The sequence below is a fragment of the Xyrauchen texanus genome, chromosome 18 (genome assembly GCF_025860055.1).
Source record: "Xyrauchen texanus isolate HMW12.3.18 chromosome 18, RBS_HiC_50CHRs, whole genome shotgun sequence".
In the NCBI taxonomy this organism is placed as follows: domain Eukaryota; kingdom Metazoa; phylum Chordata; class Actinopteri; order Cypriniformes; family Catostomidae; genus Xyrauchen; species Xyrauchen texanus.
The window spans coordinates 39708688-39727643 of NC_068293.1; the positions used below are offsets into that span (position 1 = coordinate 39708688).

The window sequence follows — 18956 nt, forward strand, 5'->3', positions numbered from 1 at the left end:
TTCTTCCCTCCTCCCCTCGCAGACGGCGGTCTCCCTCGACCCCTCCGCGTCTCTGGGGACGGCAGGGCACTCCTCCGCCCCCGGCAGCGGCTCCCTCGCTCCAGGTGGTCAGGGTATCCAATCCCCATTTGCCCCGCGGATGGCGGCCATTCCCCACATCCAGGCGGTCGGGCTACTCCGTCACCCGGCAGATGGCAGCGGCACTCCCCAGGGTGGACGGCAGTGTCGAGGACTCTGCAACGGGCATCCCTCCTCCTTCCCGGGCTTTCGGCACCAATGTAACACAGTTAAAGGATGGGCAAGGAGGAGGCGAGAACCGGCTTGTCAACATAAATGATATTTAATTAAACTCAAACCAAAAGCACAAACATAAACACACACATGACGGACATGCCCGTAATTCTCTCTCTCTCTAACCATCATCACCGGCCGCCTTTATCCCTCGCGCGCCTCATCAGGCCGATTGGGGACCGGGCGCGCGATATTCCGACCCCCCCCCGCTCCACACAATGTTATTAAATGGAGAGCCAATTGAGACTTTTGCTGAAGTCTCCTATTAATCTTCCATGTATGTCCTCTAGAGATACAGTGATCTCAACAATGTCTCAATTGTTTCTCCTAGATTAAATGGAGAACAAATTGAGACTTTTGCTGATATCTCTTGCTTTTTCCATGTCTCTAGAGTTTCAGAAGTGATCTCAAAACTCAACACTCCCCCAACAAAGAGAATGAAAAATTATTATAGACCCAAAATGAGCTATGCTATCTACATTCAATGCATAGCTCTATACTCTTACTGCATGTTAATGACTGGTTCATGTGAGCCAATATTTTATTTCTTCTAATACATTTTGAGAGAAACATTTTAGATAAGGTTGCTACCTAAATGAAAGATAATTTATCCGAGAGCTTCACATGTTCTATTCTCCTGAGATATGAAAGCGACCTCTGATCAATAAGAAGTTCCTTTGTGATGACACTTTTCAATGTCTGTGCATGTAAAAATCTATTCAATATTTCCAGGCCATTGGATACATATCATTCTTTCTCAATGCTCTCAGGATGGTAAGTGGATTAGTGCCAGGCAGGTAACCGCTGCAAACGAGACAGGGTTCTAGAAGCAGCCATGGTTTCCATGGAGATCTGTAATGTGGAGACAGTGCTGTGTAATGTGTGTCAGCATTGCTGTTGTTTAGGATGGAGGTTTCACCTGTGCTGTCTGATAGGGTGGTGTAACAAGCTGTGGGCCTGTGACTCGTCCCAGTGAAGGGTGAAAACAGGCTACAATACCGCATCACTGTCCCTCATGCAGTCGCAGGATCAATGGACAACGTCATGGAAATTAGAGAGGCAGCCAATAGATTGGTGCGATACCTAAAAAGTAGTACAGATGTATGAACATTTCCTCTGGATCATCAGCCAACTCCAGTGTTCCCTGCTGTTTGCTTGCGTATGGAAGGACACATCTTGCACAACTCGAATCCACTCTGAAACCCTGAGGCAATACATTGTTTTCTCATCAGTTGTTCAGGTGGATCTTACAACAATCAATGGTTTGAGTTTCCAACTACAGAGAAATTGTCTTCTTTTCTTTTTAACAAATCATTCTTTAGCAGAATTTGATTGCAAATGTGATTATTTGCAAGATTCCTTCTTGTTCCATAGTTCTGGACAACTTTGCTTCCTGGACCCACTTTTAAAACCCAGAAGACTGGACTGTAATCCATCTGGGTTGAGACACAGTCGAATCATTGAGGAATAGTCTGCTTGTGCATTCTGCAGCGTTAATAGAAGAAGGGACAAAATTGCGGCACGGAAGAGGGTGACATCCTGGATGGTCCGAAGATATCAGGTGTGGAGATGACAGAAGTAGAGCAGGAGAAAAAGAGGAACCCCTCAGGGGATGGATGCCCCAATGCAGGCACTGGAAAAGGACATTATTGGGATCAGGAAAACATACTGGGGAGCTTCGCTGTGGATGGCTTTGAAGACTTTGAAGAATTTGTGCTGGATTTTGACGATTATGATCTTCTGGAGTCTATCCACTCACACCTTGGCTCCCCAGTGGAACCCATTCGTAAGTGTGCTTACTTTATAATGTTGGAAGTAAGATAAATTGTATGGCAATTGTCACAGGAGCATTTTGCTTCACACTTACATCATTTTCAACAGAATTTGTCAATTGTCTCTTTTTGAGAATTGTTTGCCATTTAGTTTAGATGTCATAATGGCAAAAAGCCTAAACGTTTCTGCACTTTTGTGGTAGAGTTTGCAACAGGCAGCCCTTGATGAAATCCAATAGTTTTTTCCATTCACATGACTGTGGTTATGACATTGTAAAAGTGCACTCTACCAACCATAGATATTTCTCACATTGGAAATTGATTGCTGGGAAATTTGAACAGAGTTGTTTTTATTGATCCTGCTGGGATGCACAAGCTAATTAATGGCAAGCTGAGTCCTTTCAAACCGTATCATTGATATGAAAGGTTTCATGAACTCCAGTGGTGTGTGTGTTTGAGTGGGTGGCTTTGAAGTTCGCATTACCTTCCTTTGACACCTACACACACATACATACATACATAACTTAGGGCAGTCACCTCAGGTAGTACTTCATTCATGCATACAATTATTGTGTATTACTGCCACATTGGTCATGTTTAGACCTAAAATCCGTCTCTGGTGATCCAATCTCTCATAGACCACTATATAAGCGTAAATGAGTCTAATTTGGAGGTAGTCAGAAACGCATGTGGCTATGTCGCATTTGCGGTGTAGTTATGTTTTCCTGTAGCCCAGCTGGTAGAGTACGGCACTAGCAATGCCATAGTCATTCATTTTTTAAGGAACACACATACTGGAGAATATAAATCTGAATTGTATTTAATATAGTAGCTTCACTACAATAATAATCAGCATTCCCTTTGAAATGTAACGTTTGTGATGAGCTTAAAGGGTTATTTCACCAAAAATTAATACTCTCATCATTTACTCACCCTCATACCATCCCATATGTGTGAAGAATATCATTTTCAGAAGAACATCTTAGCTCTGTAGGTCCATATAAAGCAAGTGAATGGGTGCCAAAAGTTTAAGGTCCAAAATCCACATATGGGAAACATAAAAGTACACCAGACAACTCTGGTGGTTAAATCCATATCTTCTGAAGCAATATGATAAGTGAGAAACAGATACATTTTTAAGTCATTTTCCCTTCACTTTCTCCTTCTTCTGTTTTTAGTGATTCACATTTTTCATGCATATCACCCCCTACTGGGCAGAGAGGAGAATTTAGAACAAAAAATATGACTTAAATATTGATCTGTTTCTCACACACACACCTATCATATGGTGTTTGAACACATGGATTTAACCATTAGAGTCATATGGACTTCTTTTATGCTCCCTTTATTTGGATTTTGGAGCTTCAAAATTCTGGCACCAATTCACTTGCATTGTGAGGACCTACAGAGCAGGAATATTCTTCTAAAGATCTTTATTTGTGTTCTACAAAAGAAAGACAATCATACAGATCTGGGATGTCAGTAGGGTGAATTAATCATGAGAGCATTTTCATTTTTGGGTGAACTATCCCTTTAAGGCTACATTCAGGCTACATTGTGTTTGAAAATGCATTGCTTTTCCTACGTTCGTGCCGCTCATTCACACTGGAACAGTGGTTTCCTCCACTGAAAACTGAGACTTTAGAAAACTGAAAACGGATTAGTGTGGACATGGCATAAACTTTGGAAGTGTATTTGGAAGTGACTTTTTGTCATTTGCATGCATTTGCAACATGTAGTAACACACTGAAGAAATGTCCTGTGTGTAGTAATGGAACCATAAGTCAAGTCATGCCTGACCTATTGTTATTGGGTTAGCAAACATGGTCTTGGACACACACACACAATGGGACAAATTTCACATAAAAAGGCATAGATGTAGTCCATTGCAATTCCAGTAATCAAACAGAAAGTTCAGATAATACAGTGGATTTTTAAGGCTTTCCAGTGACAAGCACAGGCCTACTGATGTATTTTGGGAAACAACAAGGCCCTGGGGCTTGATGCTTTTGTCTTTGTGTAGACTGTTTATCTGAGTTTCCCCCAAGGCTTCTCTGTCTCTCTGCTCTCCCTCAGTGAAAACTCAGTGTGAAGAGCAGACAGACAGTCTAGTGCATGGCGATTTCCATCTTATCTCTCTGTCTCAGTGCCCTATTCAGATAAACACAAACTGTTCCATAATACTTTGACTCAAGTACAGTCACAATCATTTAATGACAAATAAGGACAAACATGATTTTCTTAATCAGTATGTTTGTTTTGTTTTCTAGTAAAAATATATAAACATCCTTAAAATAAGAGAAAATTAATTGAGAAGTGTGTGGTAAAACTTTATAATAAGGTTCATATTGATAACATTTTTTAATACATTAGGTATCATAAACTTGAAATGAACAATACTTAATTAAATAATTTATTAATCTTGGTTAATGTTAAGTATGACAATACAATTGTTTAATGTTTGTTCTTGTTAGTTCATAATGAATTAACTAATGTTAACATATAAACAAATTTTGATTACATTTTTTGTATTCATATGTGTTGAAATGATCATTAACCAACATTATGTGCTTTAAAATTATTGTCATTTTCAGTTCATGTTAAGTAATGTAGTTAACTAATGTTAACGTATACAACCTTATAGTAAGAGCTACCACTTGTTTTCTGACAATATACCTTGAATAATGTTTACTTTTCTTAACCCACTGGAAAAAGATTTACTTCTTGTTTTAAGCATCACAAAATGTTGTTTGATTTATGCTTAAGACAAGAAAAAAATATTGTCCAATATTGTAATAAAAAAATCTAAGAAATTAATTAAATAATAATAATAATAATAATAATAATAATAATAATAATAAAATAAAAACACACCTTCATTTAAATATTTTGGACTGCAAGGTTCAAATTCTAATTCTGAAACTGAAAACAGAAGAAGTGTATTCAACTCACTCTCCAGAGTACAGCTAAAAGACATGGCCAGTTTATTGTTGACTCCAAACCCCAGGGAGAAGGCCCTGAACATAGGTATGTAGACTTCAGATTTATGCGGAGCAGTGTTTTTTTATGAGGGGGGATTTTAAGGCATGAGGAGACAGAGTGAAGCTAGGGGAGAACAGCCAAAAATAAAAAAAAGAACTTTGTTTACTGAGCATCCCAGAACTACTGGGACAACTCAAACCAGCTGAGGCCTACAGCGTCCTGGCAACCTCCAACCCTTGAAGAGTCCTGGCCTTTGCTTGGCACTCAAAACAGCTGGAGAGAGAGAAGGCTTTTCATAATACACCCCTTCAGTTATTCCAAATTCAATAAAAACCTCGGGTTGTAGCCTGAAATTATACAATATTAAATCATAGCAATGTTTTTTGGAATGGCCTGTGGCCTTAAGCACCCAAACTACATAATTTTGACTTTCAGATGCACTAAGCTGATATTGTTTCAGATTTCTATTGGGCCTGATTTTTGCTCTTCTAATTAAATCAAACCTCTACCAAATAAATGTATTTCAATGTCATCTTGTTAAAAGAAATTTCAGACTCTTACTAAATTATTTAATATATCTACTTACAATGTCCTTCAGTGTATGTAGATGCATCACAGGAGATCTACTGTATGTCATTTTTGTTATGCTGTCTGAAAGTCATGAAATTACCTACCACAGTTTTATTATCGGTACATCTCAAATTCTGTATTGTGTTATAGTATTATGTAATCGTATTCTGAGATGGAAATGGCATTTTTAGTGTTTGATGCCCAACTCCTTTGTCTTGCTAAGGCTATTCATAGGTTACATATAATGCCTCCTAAATACACACAATATAACTCTATTTTCACACTTTTTGCATAAATTGACAAAATTACAGCTTCACTGGATATGATGCCCAATAAAAATATTCTGCTCACAAATTATATTTACCTTGATTTTTTCTTTATTTTCCTCAAAAATCACTTATTTAATATCAAGCACACTTTTACAGACTTGTTATAAAAATTATTAGCTCGTACAAAATGTATTGCAAAGTACAAAATTATAAGGGGCAAAAAAAATTGTATGTGATGGAAATGATGCCACAACAGTGGGGCAGTCATAGGTTTTTAAATTTTGTTTATATATATAAATGTTTTTCATACAATAAATATTGACATTTTTTGTTGCCTTTCAAGAGGGTAACTTCGACGCTTCGTCAGAAGCTGATGCTATGGGAGCACCTCCCGATGTTGTTGACTTTGAAACCCTAAACTCTCTCACCGGTTTGATTGGTTGTGATGCTTGGCCCTCCGTCTTATGCTGACACCATCATGGGCATATAAACCGGAGCCCAGTCAAGTCAAGTCATTTATATTTGTATAGCGCCTTTCACAACACACAACGTTTCAAAGCAGCTTTACAATAGATCAGGCAATAACGGAAGATAAAACTGTAATGTCTATAATGTCTTCGAGTCATCATTGTGTAGTTTGATAAAATTACGATTATGAACTGTGTTTAAAAATTATTAATTAAATAATAATTGTATTTATAACCCCAGTGATCAAGCCGAAGGTGACTGTGGCAAGGAACACAAAACTCCATAAGATGTTTGTTAATGGGGAAAAATAACCTTGGGAGAAACCAGACTCACTGTGGGGGCCAGTTCCCCTCAGGCTAATAGCATGAATATAATGCCAATATTACTTCTGTATAGTTAAAGTCATGGTTTAAAATAATTAAACTAAGTAAGTGTTAAGGGTCAGTGTTTAAAACAAAGATTTTGTATGAACTGTAAGATTAATGACTAATGATTTTGAAGTCCATCCTGGATTAACTGCAGAATTTCACATAGATGCAATTGTCCTTGTTAGTTGGCTAATGAAGGGTTTTGTTGGCAATTAATTGATAGTCTATGTATTCCATTTCAAGTGTGTAGTCCATCATTAGGCTGAGGTGATGCAGGCAGAGATCAGTGAGGTGCATCACAGTTCAACCTGGCCGGTAATTTTGGTTATGTCTATCCTAAATCCAAGGTTCAGGCAGTAGCATATGAAGTATCCCATGTTTTATGGTTGGAGTTGGCATCAGTTCATCCTCTGAAGTCCATCAAAATAGACTGAAGTGATGTTTGGCTGGCACCAGCTGCTCTGTCATCATCACACAGCGACATGTAGCAGTGGAGTCCAACATGAAGCAGGAATGGAGCTGGATCCAGCCGGTTCTGTTGACCTCAGAATAGGAGTCCTGAGATTGAGACATGAAAAAAAATCTAATAATATTACCATAGATGCCATTCAATTTATTGCAGATTTACAGATCACGATCAATGTTTCTGGTTTCTGGTTCCAGCAGACATAATTAAAGCAGCCTAATTGTGAACTGATGGATAAATTAGGTGTATGCCTGGCTAAATAGATGAGTCTTTAGTCTAGACTTAAACTGAGTGAGTGTGTCTGCATCCCGAACCGTGTTAGGAAGACTATTCCATAGTTTAGTAGCCAAATATGAAAAGGATCTACCTCCTTTTGTGGAAATTTAAAAACAGGTAGCGAATGTAACAATGATAAAATGGGGCTAATATGATCAGCCCAGTGCCACAGCATCATGATTTTTCTGTTTTAGGGCAGCATAGACATCTTTCATGCTCTGTAACCCTAAAGGGACTGTATGAGTGAGACATGAGAGGATGCTTGGATGGTTCACAGCTTCGGCCCGCCTTCGAGCTTCGCTACCAGTGCTGTCCTTTCCAGAGTTGCACATTATGACTGGACATTCTCCCTATTCAGTGAGAGTTCAGGTCTCTGGGGCAGCTTCCATTGTGGTGCTTATTAAAAGCACCATACCACTAACTGTTAGGTCTATGGGTGGCATGATGTCAGTGGAATGACAACACTGGCTAAAAATGTCAGGAATTCACTTCTTGCTTTCTCTACTGTTGTGTGATGTCTTTACAGTAACACAGGATGGTTAGCCCTGTTTTTACTGTTGTATGCCAGAAGATGGCCTTGAATGATTTTAAATGTTGTCTAAGCAGCCCTCTCACTTTCCCCGCAGTTGCGATCTGGTAATGAGTTTGTGGCGTGACACAGGTCATTTTGATGCCAGTTTTTACTGTGTTGACCCCATGTCAGAAGACTGCCATGTCACAACACAAATTTGGACATCATTGTGAGGCATGCATTCTCAATATACCCTGTGGAGAGGTTTCGAATTCCCAGGATAACACTCTCACTTTGGTTGTATGCCAGGAACAACAACACTATTCCAGTCTTTGATGTTGGCTGAATGCCAGAAGTGTGCCATGCCCCAACACAACTGACAAACCTCATAGAGGCTCCACAAAGCACAAACATGTTCGCAAAAGTGAGCAAAAATACATCTTAGTCGACTCTGTTGAGCCAAGTGTTCTCCTCTGTTGGTGGGTGGCATTCAGTTGTCAGCAGCCACACACTGAGCATAGTTGAACACGTGCTTTGGTGTATAAGACAACCGCCTCACCTCAACGGTGTTCTGTCCATCATTGTATGGTGAGGGATGCGTCGATTTTACACTCAACCTCCTCACCAAAGATGCAATAGGGGAATTTCCCACGTACAAGGCACAGAACTGCTTCTTTAGCTGCACATTTTCTGGTCGCCAAGTAGAACGGTGGGCTGTTGGAATTGTGGTGTTTAAATTAGACACTTATAAGTCTCCATTTAAGGTAGCTACTCCGTCCATCCACTGGACTGATTTGTGTCAAGTGAATCACAGATGCATAAATGCTGCAGGCCATTCTTGAGATTTTCTTTCAAGGGGACTGCATTCCAGTTTAAGGTCTTGCCCTTAGGAGTTGTCCTTGGCCCCTCACACACACGAAATGTGTTGATGTGGCACTCACTCTGCTGAGGCCAAGCTGTGTACATGTTACCTCGACGATTGGTAGCTGATAGCTCAATCGAAGGTACAAGCATGCAAGCACAGAGAGAGCTAGCACATTGGAAAAAAGGCAACTTTAAAAAGAGCATGTTTGTGCCCAGTCAGCAAGTTTCCTTCTCAGGAATGAAACTTGACTCAGTAAACATGTCGGCACCTTATCAGCAAACGTGTATAATCCATTCTCCTACTCTTGACAAGGTGCTGAGAACCTTGTCATTGCGTCACTACCAGCGAACGCTGGGCTTGATGGCTGCTGCCTCCTCCATCATCCTGCTAGGCTTGCTACAGAGGAGACCTCTCCAGTGCTGGCTCAGTCCGAGGGTCCCTCATCAGGATTCCTGCTTTCCTCCTTCCTGCTAACTGGGAAGATGCGTTAAGACATTGGACAACTACCCTGTATGGATAGTGTCTCTGTCTTTGCAACGAGTCGTTGGTCTATTGTTTCCCACTTTCTTTGCTATTTTTCAGTATGAAGGGGGGTCTATAGGAATACATTTTACTACTATGTTCACTAGTGGGCATTTCCCTATTAGTAGCACAGCGTTATGGTATATGGCTCCCATAGCAGCTTTGAAATTGCCTACTTGAAAGGGAATGTCTTGGTTACTCACATGACCTTGGTTCCCTTGAAATGAAGGTTGCTTAACTTTTCCATACTGCTGTATTTTCATTGTTAAGAGACCAAGAGATACACTCTCCTTCAGTCGGAAAATCCTGATGGTGTGACATTGGTCTCCGGTTTATATGCCCACAATGATGTCACCAAAGGGCAGAGTGCCAAGCATCACCAGCCAATCAAATTGGCATGATGGTATTGGCTTTCGAAGTCAGTGCCCCCAGGCAGTTTCCCCCATTGCATCAGCTTCTGGTGCAGTGCCAGTCCTAGCCTTTTAGGGGCCCTAAGCAATACTTTGTGTGGTGGCCTCCCGTCAGTGTGTCTGTAATCCCCAAAACGATCCCCCCAACCCTTAAGCCTGTTTCACATAGCAGTTTACAAACTAGCATTTAGTTAATTCTAAGGAACATTAGTATTTATTATTTTTTATATTATATAAATGAAGTTATATAAGGTGCCAAATTTCAATAAATAAAAAGGAAAAGGATCATAAGGCTATTCTGAAGGTAAATTGTTCACAGACAATTTACCAGAAAATATGTAAGAGATTTTTTTCTCAAGAAATCTGAAGTATGAGTGAACATTGAGTAAAGTTCTCTAAATGTGCACACTTTGGAATAAAAGTTCTAATGAACATTGCTTATTGAAGCATTGACATGGCATGGCATATTCAGCAGAGCTTGCATGATTGCACAGGTATGTGATTGTTACATTGTTTATTGCAAATCATATACTTGGTCGCATCTTGATTTTGCATACTTTGACGAGTATTGACTTTCGATGTGGCATTTCTGTCTTCAAACAGTGGTCTAATAGTTGGAGAACTGGCGTATGAGCTTTCTAATAATAATGTAAAAATTAAATAAGGATTAAAAAATTATAAGAGACTGTATCCTTTCTCTTTCCTGCTGTTTTCTCCCTTTTTTCATCTCCCGATGTGTAGTAACCATAGCCATGATCTGCTATGTTATGCATCTCATTTTACCTGTGCATGTCAGAAATTGAATGTTTTTTTTATTATAATAATTCTAATAACCCGCCAACCCCCTCGTCCTCTTCCTTTACAGTTGACATTACATTAATATTTGCATGTAATATAATGTTTTCATCAAGGAGCTCTCCTGTTCGCATGGCAACAAATCCCTGTACTGGCTGCTTATAACGTCTTCGACAGCTTGGGGGCCCCCTGGCGGATCAGGGGCCCTACGTAACTTGCGTCTATTGCATAGAGGAAGGACCGGCACTGTTCTGGTGTAGCGTCTTATTCCCTTGTTTTTAGGCAACCTAAGGTTAAATGAGTAACCAAGACATTTATTTCACTCTTTGTTTAAAATATGTATTTTTTATAGATATATTTTTATAATGGATTTTCATAGTTTAATGCTGAAGATACATAAAATGTAGTTGAAAGGTATTAAAAAATACATTTGTAAAAAGTTTCCTTGTCAGTTCCTAGTCCTATTTAAGGTGACTGTCATAAAACAAAAAGAAAAAAGTTGAAATCTGTTCGTTTTAATAAAAAAATAAACCCATTTGGCATGAAAGTGCCTGAAGTTGAAGACACACCCTTTTACAAATTAACATATCTATTCAGTTTATTTACCTCATCTTTTCTCCTCATTTTCAATTTTGAAGGTCACCGCTTTGAGGACAATCCCGGGGTTAGACGTCACCTGGTCAAGAAATCATCACGTTGTCAAGTTCAACGAACCGGCAATAGCTCTCCACCTCTGTCCAGTCTGAAGAGGAGGAAGAGGTTGGAGAAGAAAACCCATGAGGTGAGAGCCGATAGTGTAAATACCTAGCCAGACAATCAGCATAAATTGTAGTCTACATTGCTGCTTATTCTAGCCTAGGACCCCCTCATTGACTGGATGGTAGATGGGACTGACATGTTACATGACTAATTTTAAAACATACATTTGTCATTTAGGTGTGGGTTTATTTTGACTCCACAAGAATAGACCAGCACTGAATAACTTCTTCAAATAATTGCAACGTAGTGTGTCTGTGCAAAAAACATCAAAATCGTGAAAAACATCAACTCAAAATTACTTTGAATTATGATGATTTCACAGTCAAAATTCATTTTTATTCCTCCCAAGGAATTTCAAGAGAAACATTTGAGACAAAGTTGATGCTTAAATGAAACATAGCTCCATTAAGTCTCATGAGCTGTGAAAGAGCAACCTCTGAGCGATAACGTTTCCTCTCTGTGTTGCCTACATAGAATATAGCTGCCCGGTGGCATTGCCAAGATGGCCACCGATTGGTCTGACTTGCCTTAAAGTGACTTCATTAAAGTGTTTTATGACGTGTGTCTGACACTGTGCTCTTTTTCTGCCACTGTAGGTGTTTGTGGAGCTCAATGAGCTGATCGTGGATAAGAACCAGGAGATGCACTGGAAGGAGACGGCGCGTTGGATCAAGTTTGAGGAGGATGTGGAGGAAGAGACGGATCGCTGGGGTAAACCGCATGTGGCCTCCCTGTCCTTCCGTAGTCTCCTGGAGCTTCGCAGGACCATCACACATGGTGAGAGCTGACTGCTCTGCCAGCCAACTGATGGGCACTTAGAAAGTGTTGTGTGCCTGAAAACCCTGTCCAATCCTCAAATCTATACACTTCTAGTTCAGACATTGATGACAAACTCTGCATTATTTAAATCGCTAGTGCCTGATTTGCACTACACATATTTTGCGGAATGGATTTCAACCTCATATTTTGCTTGGGGTCTCTATTATATTTCAGGCAAAATATTAGCTTCTTTCACCATTCACTTTCACTGTATGGAAAAAATATATAACAAATTGAATGGTGACTAAGGCTGACAATTTGCCTATTATCTTCTTTTGTGTTCCACAGTAGAAAGAAAGTCATATGGGTTTGGAACAAGATGAGGGGGAAAAAAATATGACAGAATTTTCATTTTTGGGCGAATTTTCCTTTAAACATCTGGTGTAGTATATCGTACATTTTTCATGACTTTTTCTAATCTTTTGAGAACTGATGATAAGCAAAATTTCAACGTGATAACAATCTTCAACCATCTTGGTTGCATTACTACTAAATGGTTGTTACATTACTAATATTTGGGGTCTCGCAGACATAAAACATGAATAAATGTGACGAATAAATGTGTTTTTACATGCTTTGATTAATTGGCTGGTGTACAAACTGTACCAGTGCACTCCTACCATTTGTACATTTTGGTTTATTTTATTATATACACAGTATAGATAGATAGATAGACACACACTGGCAGCCAAAAGTTTGTAATAATGTATAGATTTTGCTGTTTCGTAAGGAAAAAGGAAACTTTTATTAACCAAAGTGGCATTCAGCTAATCAAAATGTATAGTCAGGACATTACTGATGTAAAAAAACAGCACCATCACTATTTGAAAAAATATTTGATCAAATCTAGACAGGCATGGGGAGAGCGGCATATAAACAGCCACGCCACCAGCAGAGAGAGAGAGAGAGACCGTCTGGCACAAGGAAGGTTGTGGTGCTCCTGAAGCTGTTGCGTTTAACTGTAGTGTTTGTGAAGCTTATCTGTTTAAGTGACCATGTGCCTGTGAAGCTGATGAGTTTGTGAAGTTGTGAAGCATTGAAGTGGACTATTAAAAGTCTTACCTGAGCCTGGAAAACCCACTTTCCTGTGTTCTACTTCCCTTCTGCTGAGAAATCCTTTTGCAGAAGTTAACATGGTCTTATTGTTTGTTTTTGAGTTGCCACAGTATACAATAGGCTGGCATATCTTAAGGTCAATATTAGGCCAAAAATGAAAAAAAAAAAAAAACGCTTTCTCTAGAAACCCATCAGCCAATCAATGTTTTGAGGAATGAAGGCTTGAAATTGCCAAAAAAAAAACTTAAGATCTTCTGGGAAGAATTGCAAACTTTTGAAAAACAAAAATAAAAGTTTAGAGTGGGCAAAGAAACACAGACACTGGACAACAGATAACTGGAAAAGAGTGTTATGGATCTTAACCTCATTGAGCTTTTGTGGGATCAGCTAGACTGTAAGGTGCGTGAGAAGTGCCCGACAAGACAGACACATCTATGGCAAGTGCTACAGGAAGTGTGGGGTGAAAGGTCACCTGAGTATCTGGACAAACTGATAGCTAGAATGCCAAGGATCTGCAAAACTGTCATTGCAACACGTGGAGGATTTTTTGATGAGAAATCTTTGAAGTAGTTTAAGAAGTTCTGAATTTTTTTTCAAATTGTAATAGTAATTGTTCACGTTATTAATGTCCTAACTGTACATTGTGGTCAGTTGAATGCCACTTTGGTGAATAAAAGTACCAATTTCGTTCCATGAAAGCAAAATCTGTACATTATTCCAAACTTTTGGCTGCCGCCAGTGCATGTATGTGTGTCTGTAAATATATATATATATATATATAAACTGTATATACTGTACTATAGTTCTGCTGAAGATGTTCTCAAGAAGAACAGCTCAAGAATTTCAGAGATGAAATACCACCAAACGAACACCTTCATTGAACAAAAACGTAATTTTGTCATATAAAAGACACCTGTTAGCCCAGTATGTATTGGTTTGCCTTTGCGTGCTTGAATGCTACATAAGCTGAAAGGGGTAAACATGTGTATTGTTACAGTCTGTTAATAAATGCAGCATGTTTGCCAACATAACTCTATTCATGACCAAAGTGTTTGATCTACTACACAGGTGCCATAATGCTTGATATGGATCAGACCACACTGCCTAGCATTGCCCACTTGCTGGTCGAAACCATGATAATCTTGGACCAGATCAGAGCTGAAGATCGAGCCAATATGCTGCGAGCCCTGCTGCTCAAACACAGGTAAGTGAGGTCACACATCAATACCGATGGCACTAGAGTTTTAAATGACATGTTTCGATTGCAGCTGCATAGCCATCGAATGGAACTCTCAAACTGAAATTGGTTCACCCAAAAATGTACATATTTGTCAACATTAACTCAATCCCAAAACCAAATTATTTTCTTTCTTCCATGAAACACAGAATGAGGTGTTAGGCAGAATGCACAAGCTGAGGGTCAGTAAACGATGACAAAATTTTGATTTTGGGTGAACTATTCCTTTAAGCGATTCGCTACATTGTGTTTTCTTTACGTTGTTCAAAGTCATTTTAAATTTAAGCTATTTTAAGTATTTGTATTTAACGTGGCTTAGACAGGGCTTTGGGTCTCCTTGTCTCTCATAAAGGATTGTGAAGTGCTGCGTGTTTTCTTTAAGCTCAGCTCCTTCTCTGGATCACACTCTGATGTCAGAATGATACTCTACATGAGTGCTGCTAACACAATGAAAATTGCATAGGCTCCTCTACTGAAAAGGAGACTGCATTAACAATTTCTAGGGTTGGGAATCATAAGGAATTTAATGATTTAACCCATACTTTAGATGTCATTTTTCCTTGTGGATATCATGTGCACTACAGGTGCAATGTTAGTGTATGCCATGAAAAGGTGACTTTACGATGGCAAGAACCAATTAATTAACACACTAGAAAGTTAAATGTTTATTCAGAAAATAAGACATGAATTGATCATCATGAACAGGGCTCTGATGCTAATACTTAAAGCTACACTATTGAAGATTTTTTTTAATTAACAAAACGTACACCAACAATTTGTCTTCCAAACCATGTTTTTGCCTTACCCTGATTCACTACGGTAAGCCTATAATAATTATTTATGTTTTAGAGCTGTCGGGACAGATTTGGCAGGAAATTATATACTTCCGTCAGTCATCAGTGCAAGTTTATGTCATGTCCATAAATAAAGAATAGAAGGTCCAGCTAGCTACTATGCTGTGTGTATATGTGCGGTGATAGGTGTGGTAGTAGTTTGAAGCTGAAAGCTTGTAGCCACAACAAATGAGCAACATTAACTATGGATCGTTCCAAAAGGCAAACCTCTGGGGAATAACACGTTTTCAAAATAAAGACACCTCCAACCGAGATGTGTCTGCAACCAAAAAGGGAAATCGACTGTAATAATAAAACACAAATCAACAATGGATTGGTGACGGCTTTAGACAGTGTTAGCCATTCTAATGTGGCATTTTATTATGGATTGTGGTAATGCAGTGCTTGATTTAATTTTCAAGGAAGGACAGTAACAAATTTAAACTCATAGTAACAATACTATCTCTAAACCAGTTACTACATTGGCCTATTTGCCTGCTAGGTAAGTTATTATAGTTGCCACTGTTTGACTTTATCTGATATGACTTGCAATCGTTATGTCTAATGTCATCATTGCCTAACTTTTGTAACATTATTTATTTTAAAACAATTGTTTTCAAGTCAAATAACGATAGAAAGTAAAAGATGGATACCCTAAACATATATCTTATGAGCTGTTGTTTTATTTGATTTTTTGAGGTAAGGGGGCGAGATTTGATGTCATTAGTGACATTTGCTCTGATAAGATGTTTACACCGGCCATCCGATTCATCCATGCAGAAGAACAGAACCAAAGCTCAACTTGCATAATTACCAAAACAATGTTCCTCCGCAAGTAAATTGCAGTTTTATGTTTCAACGGGTAGAGGGCCAAAAGTTACATTGTGTAGCCTAAACTGGCCAAAGAATGCAGTCACTTCAGAACCATTAACTGAATTAAATATCATGAAAATCATTCAGTTCTTAACAAGAACTGGCTTTGGATTCCCAAACATTACTGTTTGTAAACGGTGCAGTGCCTTTTATAGATACATAGTGTTCCTTTGATTTAACACCCTAAAAGGGTTAAAATATGACAGATCTCATGTTCATATAAGTTCATTAAAATTAAAAATGCTTGTTTGTAGTCTGATACTAACCAACAAATGTATTTGCTATCCACAGTATACATTACATCATATCAAGGATAACAAAGTATGCTATTTCTTTTTTCAAGTATGAAGTAATAGTTCATACAAAAATACAAATTCTGTATAATTGAAATGTCATTCCAAACCTGAATAATTTTTTTTTCTTGTTTGAATCACACAAGGAGATGTTAGTTCTAACGTCAATAGACTTGCAAACATCTGATTATGTGTTTTACAGAAGAAAGTATACAATGTGGGGTTGAAATGACGATGAGGAAAAAATGAAAAAACAAATTCATTTTTGGATGAACTGTTCCTTTATAATCTAGTTATTCTACCTGTTGTGGTCTTTGGGACATTGGATCTGCTCATAGGTGCATAATTGTGGTCTATTAGAGGTGTTTACTGTGCCAAGCTTAACACACACACACACACACACACACACACTGTACAAACAATAGATTCTGACCCCTAACCCTAACCCTACCCCTAAACCTAACCCTCACAAAAAACTTTCTCCATTTTTACATTTTCAAAAAAGATATAGTTTACTATGTTTTTTTTAAGCGATTTGAATTATTGGGACACTAGAAATGTCCTTATAAACCTTGTAATTACCAGTTTGTAACTTTAAAAAAATGCCCTCGTAAACCACTAAAACTTATACACTCACACACACACACACACACACACACACACACACACACACACACACACACACACACACACACACACACACACACACGATGAAGAGCTAACTTAAAAGTAGTTGCACTAGTAATTGGTGATTAAATCTACTGCTTTTCACATCACCTCAAATGCAGCTTTCCATGAAAATAAATTATCAATTTACTCAGAAAAGGTGTGTTTAATATGTGGAAAAAATGTGCTGAAAAAGTGCATCAAAGTTAGGCCAATACTTAATCCTTTTTCATTGTTTTTAGGAATATTCTCAAACGTGGTCCTTTCTCAATGCCACACTTTGTCTCAAACGAGGCTTAATGAGCAGACCAATGTCAGCCACTGGATATGGTGAAAAAATAATGGGCCATGTGAAACATAGTCGGGCCTGCTAAACAATCTTTAGCATGTTTTTTTTTTTCATGATACGCAGAGCACCCAGAGATCATCAAATGAATGCCATAAATGAACTAGTCCTGTGTAAAAACAATAAAGACTTTTATTAATTAATTGGACCACCCCTGCTGTCAATATTTAGACTGTAGGCTTGTATTCTGTTAAAATATTGCTTGATGTTATCTAGCTTTTCTGTTGTCTTGAGCATTTTTCCCTGTTTGCTGTTTGGATTTTGACATCTTGGCATGCTGGATTTTGAGTTTGCTTTACTCATTTTGAAAGCGAAGATGGAAAGTTTCCTTTTTGACTAGTGATAAGCAAGGAAATTGCTGTAGCGGTTGAGCTAAATCAACAAGAGCAAGGATATTTGTCTCGCAGAGCAGAACAAATGGACTCATATGGTTTGACAGATTAAACAAGTCATGATATTTTAGCTCTCAAAGGCCTCATGAAATTAAAATGAGAGTTTTGTGGCTTTTAGTCCATGTCTATTAACTTTGAGGCCATCTATATGCTAGCATACTCCTAAAATGTTCACAACCAGTTTAGCCCTATACCTAAAGAAACTAATGTTTTGAGTTGGATCTTTTGAGTTTACAGTGCTACTTCACTGAAATGCTTTTTTTTTTTTTTTTTCCAGTCACCCCAATGATGAAAAAGAAGGCCTTTTCCATCGGAACCACTCTGTCAACAGTCTTGGAAGCTTACGGCACAACCACAATCACGTTCATGACACTAGCCTGCCCCTTGTATCCCAGGACCATGTGGAGATGCATGACACTAAGGCAGCAGAACATGACAAAGAGGTGTTTGTGACCTTGTTTGTGAGTTGCTTGCTTCTTGCCATGTGTGCATGTTGTAGTGGGGACCCAAGCTAACACCAGCAGAATAACCAGCTTGGCCCAGCTGGGACACCAGCAAACCACCTTAGACTGTTTTAAGCTGTATAAATGACAATAAATCACTTGAAATTACCAATATGTCACCTTCTTATAATGGCACTTGGCCCATGAAGGATTAATTGCTCTGGAGGCCTGTAGCTATGTGATGTGAATCAATTTGCTGTGTTAGAAGCAGCCCTGCATTCAAAACAGCTTAAACCATCTGAAAGTGGTTCACCGGTTTTAGTTGTACACCAGGCTGGTCACTGGTGATTTTCATGAGGTTTTCTGACACTGATCAGCTGGTCAGGCTAGCAGACCAGCCGGCTAATGAAGGCCAGCTTAAGGTGGGTTGCATGGCTTGGCTGCTCACCAAGCTGGTCAGGCTGGCCTAATTTGATGGTTTTATAGGGGGTTTCAGGCACTAATCAGCAGATCAGCCTTGGAGACTAGCTAGCTGACCAGCCAAACCAGCTGAAAACCAGCTTGGCCATAGTAGGAGACCAGGTAAACCATTTTAAACCAGTCTAAGGTTGATTTCTGGTCTTGGATGGTCTCTAAGCTGTTCAAGCTGGTCTAGTTTGATGGTTTTAGAAGGG

The 18956-nt window shown here is 38.9% G+C and overlaps 1 protein-coding gene across 1 annotated transcript in view; it reads left to right on the plus strand.

The window, feature by feature from the left end:
- slc4a3 (solute carrier family 4 member 3) overlaps positions 1 to 18956 on the plus strand; it is a 101247-nt gene that overhangs the window by 58390 nt on the left and 23901 nt on the right. The window contains exons 7-10 of the mRNA XM_052148117.1: positions 11204 to 11346; positions 11921 to 12101; positions 14268 to 14403; positions 18117 to 18300. Coding sequence (XP_052004077.1) covers positions 11204 to 11346; positions 11921 to 12101; positions 14268 to 14403; positions 18117 to 18300 — 644 coding nt within the window. The remainder of the gene's footprint in view (positions 1 to 11203; positions 11347 to 11920; positions 12102 to 14267; positions 14404 to 18116; positions 18301 to 18956) is intronic.